Source organism: Plecotus auritus (genome assembly GCF_963455305.1).
Source record: "Plecotus auritus genome assembly, chromosome: 6".
NCBI classification, from domain to species: Eukaryota; Metazoa; Chordata; class Mammalia; order Chiroptera; family Vespertilionidae; genus Plecotus; species Plecotus auritus.
In genome coordinates, this window is record NC_137773.1 from 31,172,200 (window position 1) to 31,190,564 (window position 18,365).

An 18,365-nucleotide genomic window follows, 5' to 3' on the forward strand; every position below is an offset into this window, starting at 1 on the left:
GTCAGGGCACATACCAGAGTCAACCAATGAATGCATAAACAAGTGGAACAACAAATTGATGTTTCTCTCTCTCTCACTTTCCAATCAATAATTTTATTTTTATAAAGGGCTATCACTGGGAGACCGATAGGAATGACAATGTTTATCAGGCCACAGTAGCTGAAAAAGAGGCCCCTAGGTAGTTCTGGGGAGCAACCAGAGTGACTTACCTAACTTTCAGCTTCCCTTCTTGGACACTGATAACATTTCTTGCAAACTCCTTTTTTGTTGTGAACCCTCACCTGAGGATAATTTTTCCATTGAGTTTTAGAAAGAGTGGAAGGTAAGAAGGGGCGGGGGGAGAGAGGGAGAGAGAGAAACATCGATGTGACAGAGACAGACCAATTTGTTGCCTCCTGCACAGCCCCCACCAGCTGGGGATCCCGCAACCCTTCAGTGGGAGCAACCCTTGGTGCTCTAACCACTAAGCAACAGCAGCCAGGGCCGCAAACTCCTTAATATAATCATTCATGCTTCCACAACTTTAGTATTTATTATGTTCAACAAAAATGCAGCACAGTATCAAGGCTGAGAACATGAATTCTAGAATCAAACTGCCCACATGAAAACCTTGTACTGAGGCTTAGCAGCCTGGGTGACCTTGGGCAAGTTAGTCACGCTCCGAGAACTTGCATTTCCTCATCTGTGAAGTGTGGAAATTAGAACCTACTTCCCAAGGCTATTGTGAAGATCGCGTAAAATAATACTAATATGGCATAATTGTGCCACGAAATAGTGAATACTCAATAAATATTAGCTCTGATATTCCCCAAGTTTAATCTTACTGGGTTTCAAAAAAAAGGGGGAGGGGGTTGGTGAAGATGTGTGATTACCTTATCCTTCCCTACCCCACCCCTGTTTTAGAAGTCTCCTTCATGCCCCACTTCCGTTCTAATCTCTTCAGGCTCTTCAGTGCCCTCCGCAACACCTTGATATGGTCGCACTTGGCTCCAAGTATGACTGCTCAGAGCTTGGTACCAGACTATGAGGACTTACCTTGGGTGTGTTTCCACCATGATGCTGGCTCATGTACACAGTTCTTTGTTCTTGTATCTTCTTCCCTCCTCCCTACATTCTGTTTGCCCTGGGGAAATTCAGGAACCGCTTCCATTAAAAGTTGACTAGCTGAAGATGGATCACAGAGGCCCACTTCCTACAGGTGAGACCACTCTCCTTTTCTATTCTTGAGCCCCACCTTCATTGCTTAGGTTCAGGCCTCCTAAATAGTGAATATGCTGTGGGAGAAAGAGAGATCTGAGGAGGCTGGAGGCTCACACTCTCTGGTAAATTTCGAGATTAGAGGCGCGTGGAGCTAAAGATGCAGGTGTTGCCTTAATTGGCTCTTGCTTCGCGGTCTTGCAGATTAACAGGCCCTGGGAGAAGGCTGAGGGCGGGTGTTGCCTGTTCACTGGCTAATAAAGGAAATATAAGCCTGCTCCTCAGGATTGCATGAGAAACACAAGATAAAATAGATGTGCAAATTCTCTATAAACTTACATTCCTAAGTGTTGTTAAAGTCCCCGGCCGGTTCCTTTAAGAGGCGGGCCCCATCCCTGGTAACAAAGGAAGTCCCCGCCCCCGGTGGCCAGGGTGCTCTGTGGCGTCGCACCCTCATTGGTGGGCGACGTGGTGTGCCACCCAGCGGCAGCCATTTCCAACGAGCTGGCGGGGGCAAAAGATGGCGACGCCCGTAGGGTGGGCGCAGGGGGGGTCAGGGTCGGTGTGTCTCGCCTTCGACCAACTGCGGGACGTGATTGAGTCTCAGGAGGAACTGATCCATCAGCTGAGGAACGTGGTATGCAGCCAGAAGAGCTGGGGGAGAGGCCGGACCGAAAGTCTAAATGGTGGGGTCGGGGCCAGACCACGTCCCGAAGCCGGGGCGTGCCCAGAGCACATTGCCAATAGCGTCATCAGAAGGAGGCGGGACCCAAAAGTGTTATGGCTGCTGGGGGTGGAGCCAAAGGGGGCAGGGTCTCATGAATATTTTACAAGGGAATTTTTTTTTTTTTAAATATATTTTATTGATTTTTTACAGAGAGGAAGGAAGAGGGATAGATAGTCAGAAACATCAATGAGAGAGAAACATAGATCAGCTGCCTCTTGCACACCTCCTACTGGGGATGTGCCCGCAACCAAGTTACATGCCCTTGACCGGTATTGAACCTGGGACCTTTCAGTCCGCAGGCTGACGCTCTATCCACTGAGCCAAACCGGTTTTGGCTTACAAGGGAATTTTAATCAAAATCAAAATTGTTCTCTACTCTCTGCCTGGTTGCATAGGACCTGGTAGATAGATCCCTCTCTATTCACTGAGCCTCAGTTTCCCCATTTCTAGTTGGAGATGATTTCCCAAGGCTGTTGTGTTCAGGCAAAGAAATTGTAATATCCTTTCTATTAGGGACATCCCCTCCCCAGTGCCTAATTTAGTGCCATTCTGCGTGCAGTGAGCACAGATTTGGCCCTTGCACATGATAACTTAAGGGCTTCCGACTCCTTTATGTCTCTCTGCTTTTGCTTTCTCAATCAAACCAGTTTATGGGTGCAAAGCCTTGGAGCACAGATGATCTGGACAGGCATGGTAAAATCCTGGCCAGGTGGAGTTCATGGTTTTTCTGTTTTTATTTTCTACCTTGATGGGAAGGCTGGGAGATAGGAGATACCTCCATCTCAGAAATAAGATGTCTTCTCATCTCTTTCTTATTCTAATGGCTGTATGCAGCCCTAGGCATTTGAATTTCCTTCAGTCCCCTGAAGGCTCCATTCCTGGCCTTTTCTCAACACTTTTTCATTCCTACATAGTGGTCAGAGCTCAGGTCTGTTCTGATGTCCCCTTCTCTAGAAGCAGTTCTACCCTTTCCCAGGCCAGGTCAGGGACCTCCTCTGGACGCCATGTGGTGCTTCTCCATCACAGCACACACTGTGTTACAAGTGGTGGCCATGGGCTATCTCTTCTATGAGACTGGTTGTTCCTTGAGGGCAGGGCCTAGAGCTGAGCCTCAGCGACTTGTGGAACCGAATTCTCCCTTCCCAGGGCCCGAGTCTCATCCTAGATGCCCTGGGCATCATCCCATTATCCACCCTTGCTCCTGGTCCCTAGAGGATGCCCCAGCCCCAGTCCCTCCCTGAGCCAGGCTCTATTGCAGATGGTTCTCCAGGATGAAAATTTTGTCAGTAAAGAAGAGTTCCAGGCAGTGGAGAAGCAGTTGGTGGTAAGTAATGGCCTTTGCAGGTTCCTAATCTTGCCCTATTTCCCAGGATCCCTGTGGTTGAGCAATCACTGAGTATTGGCCCCTGAGAGCCTTCAGCCCCAGTAATGAGGACAGAATCTTTCTGTACTGTGGCTTCTGTGTGGCCCTCTGAGTAAGGGGGCTGGTTAAGGAAGCTTAGGAGACCCAAGGTCACTTGGGTAATAAGGTCACTGGTGTTGCCCCTGCAGGAAGAGAAAGCTGCTCATGCCAAGACCAAGGTCCTCCTGGCCAAGGAAGAGGAGAAGTTGCAGTTTGCCCTTGGAGAGGTAGAGGTGCTGTCTAAACAGCTGGAGAAAGAGAAGCTGGCCTTTGAAAAGGCGTGAGTGGACCTCGGTAGGGGTGTAAGGTTAGGGGTCCCATTAGCCTGTCAGCCTTCCCACCCTTTCTTATCTTCCCCACCCAGGCTCTCCACTGTCAAGAGCAGAGCCCTGCAGGAGTCCAGCAAGAAGGACCAGCTCATCACCAAATGCAATGGTAGGCGGGAGGCCCGTGTTCCTTCCCAAGCTAACATACACGGGCTCTTCCCTAACTACCCAGTGCCGGTATCCAGGGCAGGGTTTCACCCCAACTTCTGTCCCCGACTGAGGATACAGGCAAGCCCAAGCGGGCCACACCTTCGCAAAGGCCTTCAGGGACCAGGCAGGCCACGGAAATGAGGGAAGCAGTTGGTGTACAATATTCTTCATGGCCATAAAGGAACGGGCTCGCTCCCATTTTTTTGAAACATACAACTTTCTTAGTCCACCTTTTGTTTTCCACTTTTGATGGATATTAGAAATAATGTACTTTACTCATAACTCTGATACAAGAGGAACAACAGGGTAAGCACAGTCCTATTTGAGAGCTGACCCGTAGTCTCGGGTTTGGGATGAGTGGAGACTGTGGTAATGTGGAGAGCCATGCTCTCTCTCAAGGGCTTAGCTCCTCTGCTGTGGGAATGGGGGTCCAGTACTGTCAGAGCTTTAAAAAAAGAAACCAGGTTTTAATGGAAGTTTTTCTGACTTTTTAGTGTTGTCAACTGACTTAGAAGCTTTAAAAATATTGTCTGGGCCAAGTACAGTATGCCTGTAGGCCATTAGTTTTCAACTCGGCTCCATGCAGATGCATGCAGCTACTTGGCTCAGTTGGGGCTGTGAGTTGCAGGGCACTTTCAGTCAACTGCCCAGTGTCCCTAGACCTCAGGAACCACTTTCATTTTCCCAGAATGCTAAACTCCCCTTACTTAGCTTAAGAAGTGGATGTGAATTCCATACATCTGCTTCATTCACTGCAGTAGATTTTGAGTAGGCTAGAGCCCAGAGCTCAAGCCTGAAAGAGGTTCAGGGTCTCTCCGGATGGGCCCCACCTGGAGCCTTGGGCACCCTCTATCCTCTAATCCAGCCTTCTTTCTCCCCTGGTGAGTATTCTCACTGAAAAGTTGCCAGCAGACTACTATCTTGATCTGGCTGGGTAGGCTGACAGGCCTCATGGTTGTTTGATCAAGAGCTCCCATTAGGGCCTCTTGGGGCCCAACAGGCAGTCACTGCCTTCATACACAAGATGCTGATCCCTAGTCCTTTCCCTCTCTCTGACCCCTCTCCACCCCCACTTCCCTAAAAGGAACCTCGGGTTCTTTCCTGGTGGTGTTAGGAAAAGACATCTTTCCTTTAGGGCATTTCCTAGAGCCCAGCCAAGGCTACAGGGCTGTGCGTCTGGAAAGTGTGTGTGAGTGAGGCCTGGCTGCCTCCCCTAGAATGTCCTGAATCCCTCCAGTGGGCACGAGCCTTCACCTGAGCAAATCTGGTGACTGGCCTTCTCCTCGCCTGTACCTCCCCACTGCCACCTCCCTTTGTGTGGTTTCCATTTGGTTGTACTTACATAGTTCTGAATCTTTTCAAAGGGCTTTTCTAACCTTTCTCTCATTGGGTGCTATTTATTTTACATTTATCTAATTTATTTGAAAAGATTCACACAAATCTCTGATACTTTTTCTCAAAAGAACTTCACAAGCAATGAGTCTGGATTAGCTGGATGACCTGGGGAAGGAGTTATGACAGTCCTGTTCCTATGATTCCATGAGCCCATGTTTTCCTTCTCTTTTCCAAGTCTATTTTTGTTTACCTATGTCTCCTCTTTTTCTGCCAGACCGTCTCTTCTGAAACCTTAAATGCTTTAGCATGTCTGCATTTTCAGAGCTTGTGTTCTAGTTAATCTTTGTCCAACCTTTAAAGGCAGTGGGATTTTCTTCCTGTGAGGATCAGAATTTCCCAGGGCTTCCTGAGGGACAGTTATGTATATGAAGCACCCCCGAATCCTACAGCCTCATTGGATTCTGACCCAAGTCACAAAAATCATCCTGGCATCTAATGAGCACTTAAGTAGCGGGTAAGCTTTTCCACCACTAATCTCCCTGGGTCCTTCCCACCCCATATAGGCTGTCTCTGTTCCCATATTATATAGATGAGGACATGGTTCTGAAAAGGAGACATCTTGCCCAAAGTGGTAATACTGTCTCACCAATATTAACTTCATTGAAACGTCACCTTATTCTGTCCTCTGGTCAGTTCCTGAGTCTTAACACTCCTTTCAGGAGCTCCTGCACGGGAGTAGGCATCTGGCTGGCCCTCAGTAGGTCTGGTTGGATTGAGATGACTGAACTAGGTGATGCTTCTATGTCCTAAATCCTCAGGGGACATTCTGTGCATTCATTCCACAAATTTATCGTGCACCTACTATGTGCTAGGTATTGTTTTAGGCCTAAGGGTTAAAACAATGAATAAAACAAAAATCCTTGTCCTTACATTCTAGAAGGGGAGAAAGTAAATGAGTAAAATATATGGTATGTTAGATATAAATGCTAAGGAGAAAAGTAAAGCAGGGAAAACAGATAGGAAGTATTAGGAAGGGTTGTAATTTTAGACTAGGAGAGGTCTCATGAAAGAAGTGATATCTGCAAAGATCTGCAGGAGTTGAGGCCAGGAGCTGTTCATCCTCCTGCCTTTGGGCAGGGCTACCACCTCTCTCCAAGGGCCTTTGCCTGCCTTCATGTGAGTCACCTGGTCCAGAATAGAGTTGTGAAGTCACTGACACATTCATCAGACATTGTGTCCCCACCACCCCATCAAGACTCCATAATAAACTCATTCTTACTAAGGTATTGGCAACTACTCATGGAGAACCTGTGGGTGGAGGGAGCCAAGTTCTGAAAAGACCTGTGAGGGAATGAATGCCTTATCTCAGGAAGGAGCCCATGGGATGGAACCACCTCCTCCCTGCCTCTCTCCCCCACAGAAATTGAGTCTCACATTATAAAGCAAGAAGATATACTTAATGGCAAAGAGAATGAGATTAAGGAATTGCAGCAAGTTATCAGCCAACAGAAACAGATCTTCAGGTGAGGGGTCATGGACAGGTTGGGGGTTGTTGATGGAAGTGGGGAGCCAGAACTCTGGTCCCTACCTTGGACTGTCCCCAGCCCACGCCCAGCCTAGCCGGCTCCTTGCAGGAATCACATGTCTGACTTCCGGATCCAGAAGCAGCAGGAGAACTACATGGCCCAGGTGCTAGACCAGAAGCATAAGAAAGCCTCGGGGACATGTCAGGCCCGGAGCCACCAGCGTCCCAGGGAAAAATAAAATAATCATTACCTTTCTGTTATCTGACCTCTGATTTCTCTGTTGTGGGCATTCCCATCCTGACCTTTTCTAGCCCTCTCAGGCCTCATCAGTGGCCTGACCCCCAGGGAAGGGGCAGGGTAAGAGGCAGAAGGCACTTTCCTTCCTTCCTCCCTGCCTATCTCATGGACCTTGGTGACCTAAGTGAGAATCAAGTTACCAGAGACTGGGTGTGGAACAGGCCTTGGACCACCACCTACCAAGGGGGTCCATGGAGTTATGGGGTTGCAGCCTAGGGGAAGACTACTTTGTTATCTAGTGAACACTGTCCTTTCTTACTCGGTGTTTAACTCCTGCCTATATAAACAGCTGTGTGTGTATGTGAGAGAGAGACAGAGAAAGCCCTGACTGGAGACTTCAAAGACAGTGGGTTCCAGGACCACAATAAATTTGGGAAATCAATTTCCATGACAAAACAAAAATGTTTTGTTGTGAATTACATGTGCACCTTCTTATACACTTCTCCCAAACAGAAACTCATCAGACTTCACAAATGGAAGAGAAAAGGATAATGCCATTTTTTAAAAATAAAGCTTGAACCTTTTTATTTTTTTAATCCTCACCCGAGGATATGTTTTTTCATTGATTTTTTTTTTGTAGAGAGGAAGGGAGGTAGAGAGAGAGAAACATCAATGTGAGAGAGAAACTGATCAGTTTCCTCCCATATTCGGACCAAAGGGATCGAACCCCAACCTAGGTATGTGCCCTGACTGGGAATCAAACCTGTAACCTTTTGGTGTATGAAACAATGCTCCAACTAATTGAGTCACCCAGCCAGGGCTGCCAAGTCTATTTTTAAGGATGGGAAACAGTCTGTAAGGGGCTATGACTTGCTGAAGTTGCATATTAGGGCCGGATGTGATGAACAGGCTTCATTCTCTCAGAGGCCATCACTAATGACCAGGTGATCACGGACACATACCCAGACAGGGGACCCACTCAGGAGAGGCGGAGTCAGATTCGTCAAGTCTAGCCTTTCCTGGTCAGGAGGGGCCAGTGCTCTTGCTCCAAGGCCAACTGGGGACCTGAATCATAACAGTACCTTGAAGTCAGAATAGGGCCAATGGTGCCCATTGTCGTTGTCCCAGAACACTAGGTGGTGGCTGCTTCCCACCATGCCTGTCCTCAGGGCAAGTACAGAGGTGGTGGGGGCTGAAATGAGTGCTTGGAGGAGCATAGGGCTATTCCTGCCTCAGAGGGACTTTAGAGAGGGGACCACAGCTACCCAAAAGGTTCCTAAGAGAGCCCGCATCAGCAACCACAGCTTGGTTGCCAAGGCAGCCTGTAGAAGAGCTGTCCACTCCAGTTTCTTCCAGTAAGTTATCACTAAAGGCAATGGACCTAGCCGGGACAGCACCTTCCTGAGGCCCCAGCACAACTTTTGGAGTGGGGGAGCCCTCTAAGCAATGCTCCTCTATTAAAGCCTGTGGAGTGCCAGGTCAGGGAAAGTGGGTGCACTCTTAGGAGCTCCAACTGGGATGGGATGACAAGACCAGGGAGGAGGGGTGTCATACTGTGATGGGAAGGCTCTGAGGGGAAAATGAAATTGCTGGCAACACCTGAGTTGCCTGACCTGAAGGTCTGGTCCCCTGGTGCTCACACTGATCCGCATGCCATAGATAGTGCTTTACCTAAGGCAGGTCCCCACTCAGCCTCAGTTTCCTCATCTGGCTCCACTTTGGACACCTGTCCGCCAAAACCTGGAGTGCCCGCGCGCCATAGGAGAAGGGGCTTGGGAGAATAAGGCGCAGCGTCCAGGTCTTTCCTGCTGGCCACACCGCTGGCTCGGGAGCGGACGCGGCCGCTTTAAGGCGCGGTGACCCCACGGCCTCCGCGGGCGGGGCGGGGACAGTGTGGGCGTCCGCGGCACCAGCGGAGGCGAATGCGAGGGAGGGAGAGCTCGGCGTCCGGCCCCACCATGCTGATCGCGCTCGCCCCGCCAGCCCTGACCGGGCTCGCAGGTCAACTACCCTCGGCCCCCGCGTGGCGCCAGGACTCCTCCGGTTCGTCAGGCTCCTACCACACGGCTCCGGGTTCTCCAGAGCCCCCGGACGTTGGGCCGGACGCGGAGGGCCGGGCAAATTGGCCCCGGGTGGCCCCTGCGCTGGGGGTGGGTGAGCAGCTTCGCCTGTCCATCAGCGCCCAGAATAGCCGCCAGCAGCTCCAGCCCGGCTCGGGTTTCCCGCGAGGCCCGGGCTCAGGCCCGCGGCCACCCCAGCCCCAGCTGCGCATGCTGCCGTCGGGGGAGATGGAAGTCATCTTCGGCGCCGGGGCCCTGTTCAGCCCCTCTGACTCGGCGGATAGAGAGGTGCAGCAACTCACGGCGCGGGCTTTCCACAGCCTCTCTCCGCCGGCGTCTCCCACCCCCGCCGCACCGCAGCCCCAGCCCCCCGACGGTGGCTCCCGCTGGGCCACCTACCTGGAGCTGTGGCCCCGCGGGCCTAGTCCTGCCACCCCAGCGCAGTTCGAATGCGTGGAGGTGGCGCTGGAGGAGCGTGCCCTGCCCGCCAGGTCCCGGACGGTGCCCAAGCGTCAGATCGAGCTGCGCCCCCGGCCCCGGAGTCCTCCGCGGGAGGGGGAGGCAGGCGCACAGCACCCGCGCCCGCTCCTGCGCACCGGCTCCCTGGACGAGTCGCTGGGCCGCCTGCAGGCCGCCGCAGGTGTCGTGCAGACGGCTCTGGCCAGGAAACTGAGCCCCGCGGCCCCTGCCCCCAGCGGCGCCACCTTCAGGCCAGCGGAGCGGCCCGAGCCTGAGACCCGGAAACCGGTCCGCAGTACCCGAATGGTCCAGGAGGATGGCAGGTCTCGTCCACCCCGCGTGCACTATAGTTCAGCCCCTGCCAGGGCCCCACGGCCGTGGCCCAGCCTCCGCGAACGCGCGATTCGTCGCGACAAACCCGCACCCGGGACTGAGCCACTGGGTCCGGTTAGTTCAAGCATCTTCCTGCAATCAGGGGAGAAGACCCAAGAAGCGCACGACCAGGAACTCAAAACTGGGTTCCCAGGAGAGACTCCGGATCGAACCGTTCTGAGGCCTTTCGAGTCCAGGGACCCTTGGGAAGTTCCGAGTAAGGCTGTGAGGCCAAGGAGCCCATCCCCGCTGAGGCAGGCTCCAAATGGAACCCTGCAGACTTTTCCCGGCCTACCCCCCCAGAACCTGTCCCCGTGGAATCGGGCTACTCCGAGGGTGAGTGGTCCCTCCTCCCCCAAGGAATCCTCCGCATGGGAAAAGCAGGATCCCACCGTCGAGGAAGCTGTCAGCAGAAGGAGCCCTTCCCCTCCGACCCTTTGCCAGTGGAATCCGGGTGCTGCCAAGGCAAGAAGCCCATCCCCTGAAGCTCCTTCTCTGTGGGAGGTTCAGCATCCCACAATCGGAGCTGCCACAGAGGGGAATCGGAGCCCGTCCCCGCCAGCCTGGTCCTCATGGGAGGCTCCAGATCGTCCTACTGGGCCGTGGAGTCCATCGCCCCAGGAGAGGTGGGGTCCCAAGATGCAGGGTTCCTCGACAGTCTCTCCGCAGGAAGCTCTGAATGGCGCAGTCCAGGGGGAGCTGGCGCCGCCTACACCGTCCGCACCCAGGACTCCAGAGCTAACGGAGGCTCAGAGTCCCTCCACACGGGACGTGCCGGATCTTGCCTTCCGAGACAGTCAACCGTTGCCAGGGGTGGCTGCACCCGCGCTGCCCCTCAGTCGCCTCATGGGCACCATGGATTCGGATGTGTCCCCAGAAGCCTTGGGCTCTGCAGAAGCGGCCTTGGGCCCTGGACAAGCGGCCTCCGGACGCCCGCGCGTGGCTATTCCGCGGCCCCGTGACATGCGCAAGATGGTGAAGACCACATACGCGCCGAGCTTCCCGGCGGGAACCCCAGGCTCAGGGCTGCCTGCGCCTTCTGAGGACCCTGCGGATCCCCGCCCGGAGAAGGGCGGTGCATCCAAGACGCAAGAGCTCCAGGTGCTGGGGACCCCCGCCCCGGCTCACTACACTTCCGTTTATCTCAAGGACTTTCTGCCGGTCATGTCACACCCCTACGAGCCTCCAGAGCCATCCCCCAACACAAACCCTCGGGACGCTTCGCAGCCCAACGGGGTCCTGCGGCGGAGGGCGGAGAACAGCACGGCAAAACCCTTTGCGCGCACTGAGATACGCCTGCCGGGTGCCTTGGCCTTGGGCCACGGACCGAAGGAAACCCGGGGAGTCCTGGTGCGCGGTCCTGGAGAAGAGAACCGAGTTGTGGAGGCCCAGCGCCTTGTCTCCGACGGCGAGGGTCCGATCAGCCCTTTAGGTGGAGCTCTCTCCTTACCCCAGCGGTCGTCCGTAGGGCCAGCAGGGTCCCACCCATCCGGACCATCCCGCCCCAGCTCCCCTCAGGCACACCCTAGCTCGAGCCCTGGGAGAGCACCCAAATTGGAGACTCCTCCTTCTGTCCCCGAGCCAGCCACTGTGGTCCAGTCGCCCCACCCGCGGGAGCCCCAGGCATTGGCAGGCAGAATGGCCCCGCCCCAGCCCCGCGCAGCATCGGCGCCTCCTATGGACCGGTCCCTGGAAGGCCTCTCCCAAGGGGCACGCAGGCCAACCGGGACCGCGAACACGGGGAAGGTCCTGGTGGACCCCGAGAGCGGCCGCTACTACTTTGTGGAGGCGCCGCGGCAGCCTCGGCTACGGCTGCTCTTTGACCCTGAGAGTGGGCAGTATGTGGAAGTGTTTCTGCCGCCCTCGCCCCCGGGGCCACCCCGACGCATCTACACCCCGCTGGCCCTGAATCCCGGCCTTTACCCGCCCGCTTATGGGCCTATCACCGGCCTCTCACTGCCACCATCCCCAGGCCCGCCAGCCTACAGCGGCACCCAGCTACCCTGGGCTTCCGAGGCGGGGCCCCTGGAGAGGATGTACTACCTGCCAGTGAGTGGGACCCCCAGCACCGCACCTCCTCTGCTCTTCTGCGCTCCTCCCACCAGCTTGGGTCCCGCCCAGTCTGGCAAGAGCTCCTTGTTCCCTGTGTGAGGCCCTAGGGCCTGATCCCCATGGTGTTGGGGCCTGTCAATGGCTTTTAAGGTTCAGGCATCCAGTCCCTTGCCCTTTTCTTTCACCTTTTTTACCCATCTCATCTAGTCCTGAGACCGGAAATTATCTTCAGAGAATGTATCTGAGACCCGGGGGCTGATGGAACTGGATCTCAGGAAGTGACTGCCTTCTTTCTACAACATTTTATACCCCTTTCCCAAGCATTCTCATGAGTGTGGTGTGTTTGTGTGTGTATGTGTGTGTAAAAGTGAGGAGTCTCAGGATTTGTCCCCAGGAACTGACCTAGGGAACCTTGGGGTTCCCTAGGAGCAGCAGGGGACCGGGCTGCCCCCAGAGGTAGTAGCTGTCTGCCCCTCCCTGAAAGGTGGGCCCAGGTGAGGTGGAGCAGGCTAATGAGCACCAGTGGGATGGAGGGAGGACTCTGGCTGTCAAATCTGTTATTCTTTGGAAGAGAATCTAAGCCTTGGCCTGGGAGGCTGTGGTGGCAAGTAGCTAGTGCAGCCAGGCCAGGCTGTGTCTGAGAAAGGGAGCTGTGGGGACAAGCAGGTGAAGATGAAGCAGGGAAGTAATATAGGAGGGGCTGTGGAGGGTCAGCCTGGGATATGGGGGGGCGGTACTTGGAGGGAGGTGGGGAAGTGACTGTAGTCCCTACCTGGGACCTCCGTCCTTTATTCTCCTGTCACCCCGAGCCTCTGACTTGGCTTCTCTAAGCCCTCAGAGCTAACCCGGCTCTTCCTGGGGCCAGGAATGGGGGCTTCAGTCCTTCCCATCCTGTGCAGGGAGCAGAGTCATCAGGAAGGACTTACAAGCAGGGAGAATGGTTAAGCTATTGTCCCAGAGGAGCCTCTGGACCCCTCTGGGTGGGGCAGAGGGTTGGTTAGGGCTGGCAGTAGAAAGGATGCCTCTGTGTGGGGCAGGCCAGAGAAACTTGGACCCCTCAGCTGGTTTTACTCCCCCAGTAACAGATGTGGCAACCATGCCCAGCGAGCTGCTGGCTATGCAGGCTGGTCACAGCATAGTAAGGGACAGGACCAGAGCATGTGTTCCAATTGCCCTAAGATTCCAAGAGCCTCTGAGGAGGGCAGAGGAAGATGCATGGAGTGAATGGACGGAGCTTTGCATGGGTTCTGTGTGAAGTTCTAAGCTTGAAGTGCCTGGGCCTTGCTGGACAAGTATGTGATGTGATGAGTTTGGGGAAGAAGAGTGGCCATTAGAAGCAGTGTTAGGGATGGAGATGGATGCCGTCCTTAAGTTCCATGCCCCTGGGGGCCTGGGTCCTTTGGAGTCCCTACCCCCCCTGCCTTGAACTAGAAGTTGATGGGAGAATTATGAGCCAGATAAACCTGGACATCTTTTTATAGTTGGAGATGCTGTTTCCAATAACATGGAGGGCCCTGGTGAGCAATAAATCACTGACCCAATGAGCTACGATGGCTGGAACAACTGGTGTAAGGTGTCTGATTTCCTGCTGTGGCCCTTTAACACCCCCACAATGCCCTTTCACGCCCAGGTACAGCCTGGGTATAGGGCTCAGGGAAGAAGACCATGAGTGTCTTTCATACACAGTGGTGTTCCTACCTCAGTGAATTTGCCTCCCAGGGAGGGGACCCTTAGGCTGGCATCATTCCTCCTGCTGGCTGAGTGGCCAGTGGGCTTTGGGGTCAGTCAGGCCTGGGTTCCAATTTCATCATGGCCCTTCTAAGTATGTGGCCTTGGATTTGTCACTTCTCTCTGAGCCTTTGTGTCCTTGGGGGTAGACTAAAGATAACAGTAACCAACCACTCCCTCCCCCAAGGTATTTTGCACAGTACCTGCCATGTGGCCAGATCCCAGGCTGGTGAGTTATCAGCCCCCATGTGTCCTTGCCCAGGCCCAGCCACGCTCCTTGCCTCATTGTTCTCTACCTGTGAAATGGAGCTAAGTTGGCTGGAGCTGGGGTCCCACCAGAGGAGGTGCACATGTGGTGTCTCCTGGGGGAAGGGAGAAAATGGGAGGGGTGAGGTGTCAGTTCCCCATTGGTCTGGGTCAGGCGTTCTGGGGAGGTCCCCACTGCAGACACAAGTACATTTACATCCCAACCACAGCCCATGCTCACTGAGCCAGCTCCACAAACCATGAGGCTGTCACTGCCACTGCTACTGCTACTATTGGGGGCTTGGGCTGTCCCAGGGGGCCTTGGGAACAGGGCTTCGCTCACAGCCACTGCCCCACAGCTGGACGATGAGGAGAAGTATTCAGCTCATATGCCTGCTCACCTTCGCTGTGATGCCTGCAGGGCGGTGGCCTACCAGGTAAGTCCCTTCCCCCGGCAGTTCCCCTGCCCAGTCCTCCTCAAGCCAGAACCCTCCATCTACCTCAGATTCCACCACTGGCCTTTGATCCATCTCCAAACCCCCACCGACTCAGCCTTCCATGATATTGCCATCTTCACCTCCATGCCTCAGTTTACTCATCTGTCTGCCCAACAGAGACTGGACAATCTGGGACACCCCACAGTATCTTGAGACTCCAGGGAGTCATCAGTTTGTCGTCTCAGACTCCTCCCTTTCCAGGCCCATCCTCAGGCCTGGACTTCTTTCTAAAATATGACTGAGGAGCATTGGTATATGTGTGCATGTGCTGAGTGTATGAATATATGAGTATGTGTGTGTCTGAGCTCACACACTTGTCAAGTCTGCCTGAGTACCTATGAGTACTCATGTCATTAAAGAGTGGGCTGTGGTTTTTTTTTCTTTCTTTGTTTTGTGGTTTAAAATAGCATTTGCTGATGGGCAGGTGTGCCCTGGGGAGAGACCCCTGTGCCTAAGCCTAACTTTCCACCTCAGCATTTCCCACCCACCCACTCCGTCCCAGGAAAGTGGATCCTGCCTCCGCTGGCCAGGGCCCAGCTTTTGGGGCATGGGGGAAGAGCCTGAGGCCTGCCTCACAGGTGCTTCCTGCTCAAAAAGCTCCCTTGGCCGCCACAGGTTCCTATCCTCCCCTCCCCCACACTGAGCAGTCCCTAAACCCTGACTCTCAACCGCTCCTTGTTCCAGATGTGGCAACATCTGGCAAAGGCAGAGGCCAAGCTTCACACCCCTGGGGGGCGTCAGGAGCTGAGTGAGTCCGTATATACAGACGTCCTGGAACAGAGCTGCTCCCAGACCTGGCAGGAGTGAGTTGAAAATCCGGTCCCTACCTTCCTCTTCCAGGGGCAGGGCTTGGTGGGTGGAGGTCCCCACTCTCCCACTCATACCACACACATTCTCCACTAGGGCTGTGGTTCAAGCTAGGGGGCTGGTTGGGACCAAGTATGATCTCTAGAGCTAGGAGCAAGTAGAAGGGTAGGTGGCCAAGGGACAAGTTCATGGTCCAGGAGCTTCCCCTCTCCGGTCCTCTGTTTTCCATCAGGGAGGATCAGAATCTGGGCACTGAACTCAGCAAAGGCCCAGTGTGCCCAGTTTCATGTGGAGACAAGTCTCCACTGGCCAGGTTCTCACTAATGCTGTGTCCTCACTGTCTCCAGCTACGGGGTCCGAGAAGTGAACCAGGTGAAACATCTCATGGGCCCAGGACTTAACAATGGGCCAGAGCCAAGCATCAGTGTGATGATCACAGGGGGCCCCTGGCCTACCAGGTAGGACGGGAGGGTGGAGGTGAGATGGAATCCTTGGAACCTTAGTCTGCCCCCTGTGGGCCGGCAGAGTTTGAAGCTCCAGTTGGACTCTCCTAGGCTCTCCACGACATGTTTGCACTACCTGGGGGAGTTTGGAGAAGACCAGATCTATGAAGCCCATCAGCAAGGCCAAGGGGCTCTGAAGGCATTGCTGTGTGGAGGCCCCCGTGGAGTCTGCTCAGAGGAGGCAGCAGTCACAAGGGCAGAGCTCTAGTCCAACTCCTGCTTCCCCTTTGTGGTCAGCCCCTGAAGACAGAGGGGAGCTTCTTCTGGATCTGTCCCCCTCCTTTCTGCAGGCTGCTGAGGACAAGGAGAACTTGCTCATCTAGGCTGCCACTCTCTCTACTCCTCCAGCTTTGGGGCACTGGGGCCTGGGCGGGGGCCAAAGGCCTTCCCCTCTGGACTCAAATAAAACTCAGTGACCTCAATTCCTTCTCTCTGCAAAATGTGCTTGGGGGGCTGGGAGGACAGATATTGGTGTTTCTGCTGATGTTGCTCCTAAAGAGGGCCAAATACACATCCCTGCAAATTTCCCAGAAGTAAGTGAGATCTGTCATGGTTAGGAATGTCAGCAGTCAAAGACATACAGATCCAGTTGTGTGAATGGGAAACCCCAGATCCATCATGAGAAAGAAGAAAAACCATGGGAAACTCCATAAGCAGGCCACCTTGTGGACACGCCTACTGCAACCACTGGTGCTATCAGCTGTTGGTGCCCCTCCCAGAACAGCAGTCTCACTGGGTCTACACCCGGCAGATGCTCTCTTTCTAGACTCTGTCTCTGACCCCAGCTGGCTTGGTTGGGCCCTAGGTGCCTGCCTGGGACAGGGTGGGGCAGGGTTCCTGGAACAGGCTAGTTTCAGCATCTTGGCTCTAAGTCCTGCTCTCCCCAGAAGTTCTTCTGTCCTGGGGCTCTTCCCTTAGCAAATGGAGGAAAGGGCCCCACCTGGGGCCTACCTGGGTCAGTTGATGTTACAACTTGCAGTTTCCTTTGTGAGTGTCTCTCTCAGCCTTCAAAGCCCTGGGAGGTGGACAGAACAGACTCTAATCCCCAGATGACAGATGTAGACACCAAGACTTAGACAACAAAAGAGGCTCAGGACAAGTCCCAGGCTGAAAAGTGGTAGGACTTAGAGGCGATTCAGATTTGGGGGGTGGGGAAAGGTCATTGCTGGAGGAATAGGGGTACCCCAAGCATGCCCTGACCTACACTGCAGCCCAGCCCCCTGTCTTCTATCACCTGTCCCTGATCTGCCTGAGCCACCCCCTGTGTGGTGCTCCCACCAAAAGAAACATAGGCACCAGGAAAGGACCCAGGGCACAAGGAACTGCTGAGCGGAATCAGGTGTGGAGCTGGGAGCCTGTGACGTCACCCTGGGTTTATGTGGAGTCTGCATCTGAGTCCGGGTGTTGTGAGTCCTTTGTGTGATTATATCTGAGATCCTGTGCAACCCAAGGCTTTGTCTCTGTGTGGTTGAACTGAGTGCCTAGGGGACTGGAGGAGGTAGGGCCCCCTGGGGAGCACTGGGAAGGAGAGGGTGGGAAGGAAAGTGCGGAGGAGCAGCTCTGAAGCTTCAAACTGGTCAGACAACTTTGGGAACCTCGGAGCAGAAAGCCGAGAAGGAAGAGGAGAGAACAGGCAGACAGAGAAACAGGCTGGAGGCTGGACAGGCCGACGGATTCAGGGCTGTGGCATGAAGCTACTTCCCAGCTGGAGAGCGGTGCTGCCCGTGGGCCATCGGGGCCGGGTCTGGCCATGGGCACAACAAACCAGAAGTAGGTGGGCCCTGGGGGGGTCTGGGCCTGGGGCAGCATTCTGGGGAGCAGAACCTCAGCCCCTCAGATCCTCCAAGCCTCTCTCAACCAGCTCCAGGCCTCACGGCCAGACTGGGCTGGACCTTTCAGGAGGCAAAGCCAGGCTGGGCCCTGGGCTGGCTTCGGGGCTGTGGGACATGCAGTCACACAGGGCCTGGCACTTGGAAAGGCTCCAGACTGTGTTTAATGTTCTGCTGTGACTGTCTTGAAAATTCATAATACTTTTGGAACAGGGGCCCTGCATTTTCGTTTTGGATTGGGTCCTGGCTGGGAGGGGAAGGGAATCCTTTGACACAGGGGACAGCAAGGCCAGGCCAGCCTCGGTAGCTCCTCCAGAGGTTCATGTGTTGTGTGCCTCAGGGACCCTGAGAAGTGAGTGGTGGTGGTGGGGAGGGTGGTGCCTTATTACATTTAATGTGTGATTTACAGCATAAATGCGGGAGTTCAGGCCAGCCTGAATTTTAGGAATGGTTTTCTAAAATCTTGCTACCTTGTCAGATCATATCTCCCAATCAGCTGTAAAGGAGGTTAATACTGCCCAGTACCTGGGGTTAAACACAGCAATACAGAGATGTTGCCTGGCACATAGTCATTCCTCAATGAGAGTGGTTATGATGATGATAGTGATTAACTTATTAATATTCAGATGGTGACATAATAAGTGCCCATTTTTACTCTTTTTCCTGTCACTCAAGCAGAGATTGCTAAACTTCCAAGACTGTTCTATGCCTCCCTGCCCACTCTGGCCCTTTCTTGGAAAACAAGACGAGGTCCCATGTTCAGGCTCAGGTGCGGGCAGTAGGTGAATGTGGCAGAGCTTGGGCGGCCTTTACCACTCTACGATGGCCAGAGTTAATACATTACCTCCACCCAGGACCTGTTTCGCAATCCCGATAGGAGTTAGGGATCTGGTTACAGATTTACTTCGCACA

General features: G+C 54.1%; 3 protein-coding genes across 8 annotated transcripts; all 3 read left to right on the forward strand.

Annotated features, from left to right (window-relative positions):
- Window positions 1-1,658: 1,658 nt before the first annotated feature.
- Window positions 1,659-6,923, forward strand: SPATA24 (spermatogenesis associated 24; the record flags this gene model as incomplete). Of its 6 annotated transcripts, none has more annotated exons than XM_080672218.1 (6): window positions 1,659-1,834; window positions 3,183-3,248; window positions 3,476-3,606; window positions 3,691-3,761; window positions 6,558-6,660; window positions 6,742-6,923. In XM_080672218.1, the coding sequence occupies 6 exons, from the start codon at window positions 1,718-1,720 to the stop codon at window positions 6,755-6,757; spliced, it is 504 nt and encodes a 167-aa protein (XP_080528344.1). In that variant the 3' UTR covers window positions 6,758-6,923. The 6 variants fall into 6 exon arrangements, with proteins under 6 accessions (XP_080528344.1, XP_080528340.1, XP_080528342.1 ...); XM_080672214.1 differs by having other exon boundaries at window positions 6,772-6,923; XM_080672216.1 differs by having other exon boundaries at window positions 1,662-1,834; window positions 6,507-6,660.
- Window positions 6,924-8,826: 1,903 nt separating this feature from the next.
- PROB1 (proline rich basic protein 1) lies at window positions 8,827-13,410 on the forward strand. The gene has a single exon (XM_080674170.1). The coding sequence runs from the start codon at window positions 8,859-8,861 to the stop codon at window positions 11,940-11,942; it is 3,084 nt and encodes a 1,027-aa protein (XP_080530296.1). The 5' UTR covers window positions 8,827-8,858; the 3' UTR covers window positions 11,943-13,410.
- MZB1 (marginal zone B and B1 cell specific protein) lies at window positions 13,276-16,044 on the forward strand. The gene is made up of 4 exons (XM_080674171.1): window positions 13,276-14,254; window positions 14,999-15,117; window positions 15,469-15,579; window positions 15,676-16,044. Exons 1-4 carry the CDS (start codon window positions 14,051-14,053, stop codon window positions 15,830-15,832), a joined length of 591 nt encoding a protein of 196 aa, XP_080530297.1. The 5' UTR covers window positions 13,276-14,050; the 3' UTR covers window positions 15,833-16,044.
- The last annotated feature ends 2,321 nt before the right edge of the window (window positions 16,045-18,365 follow it).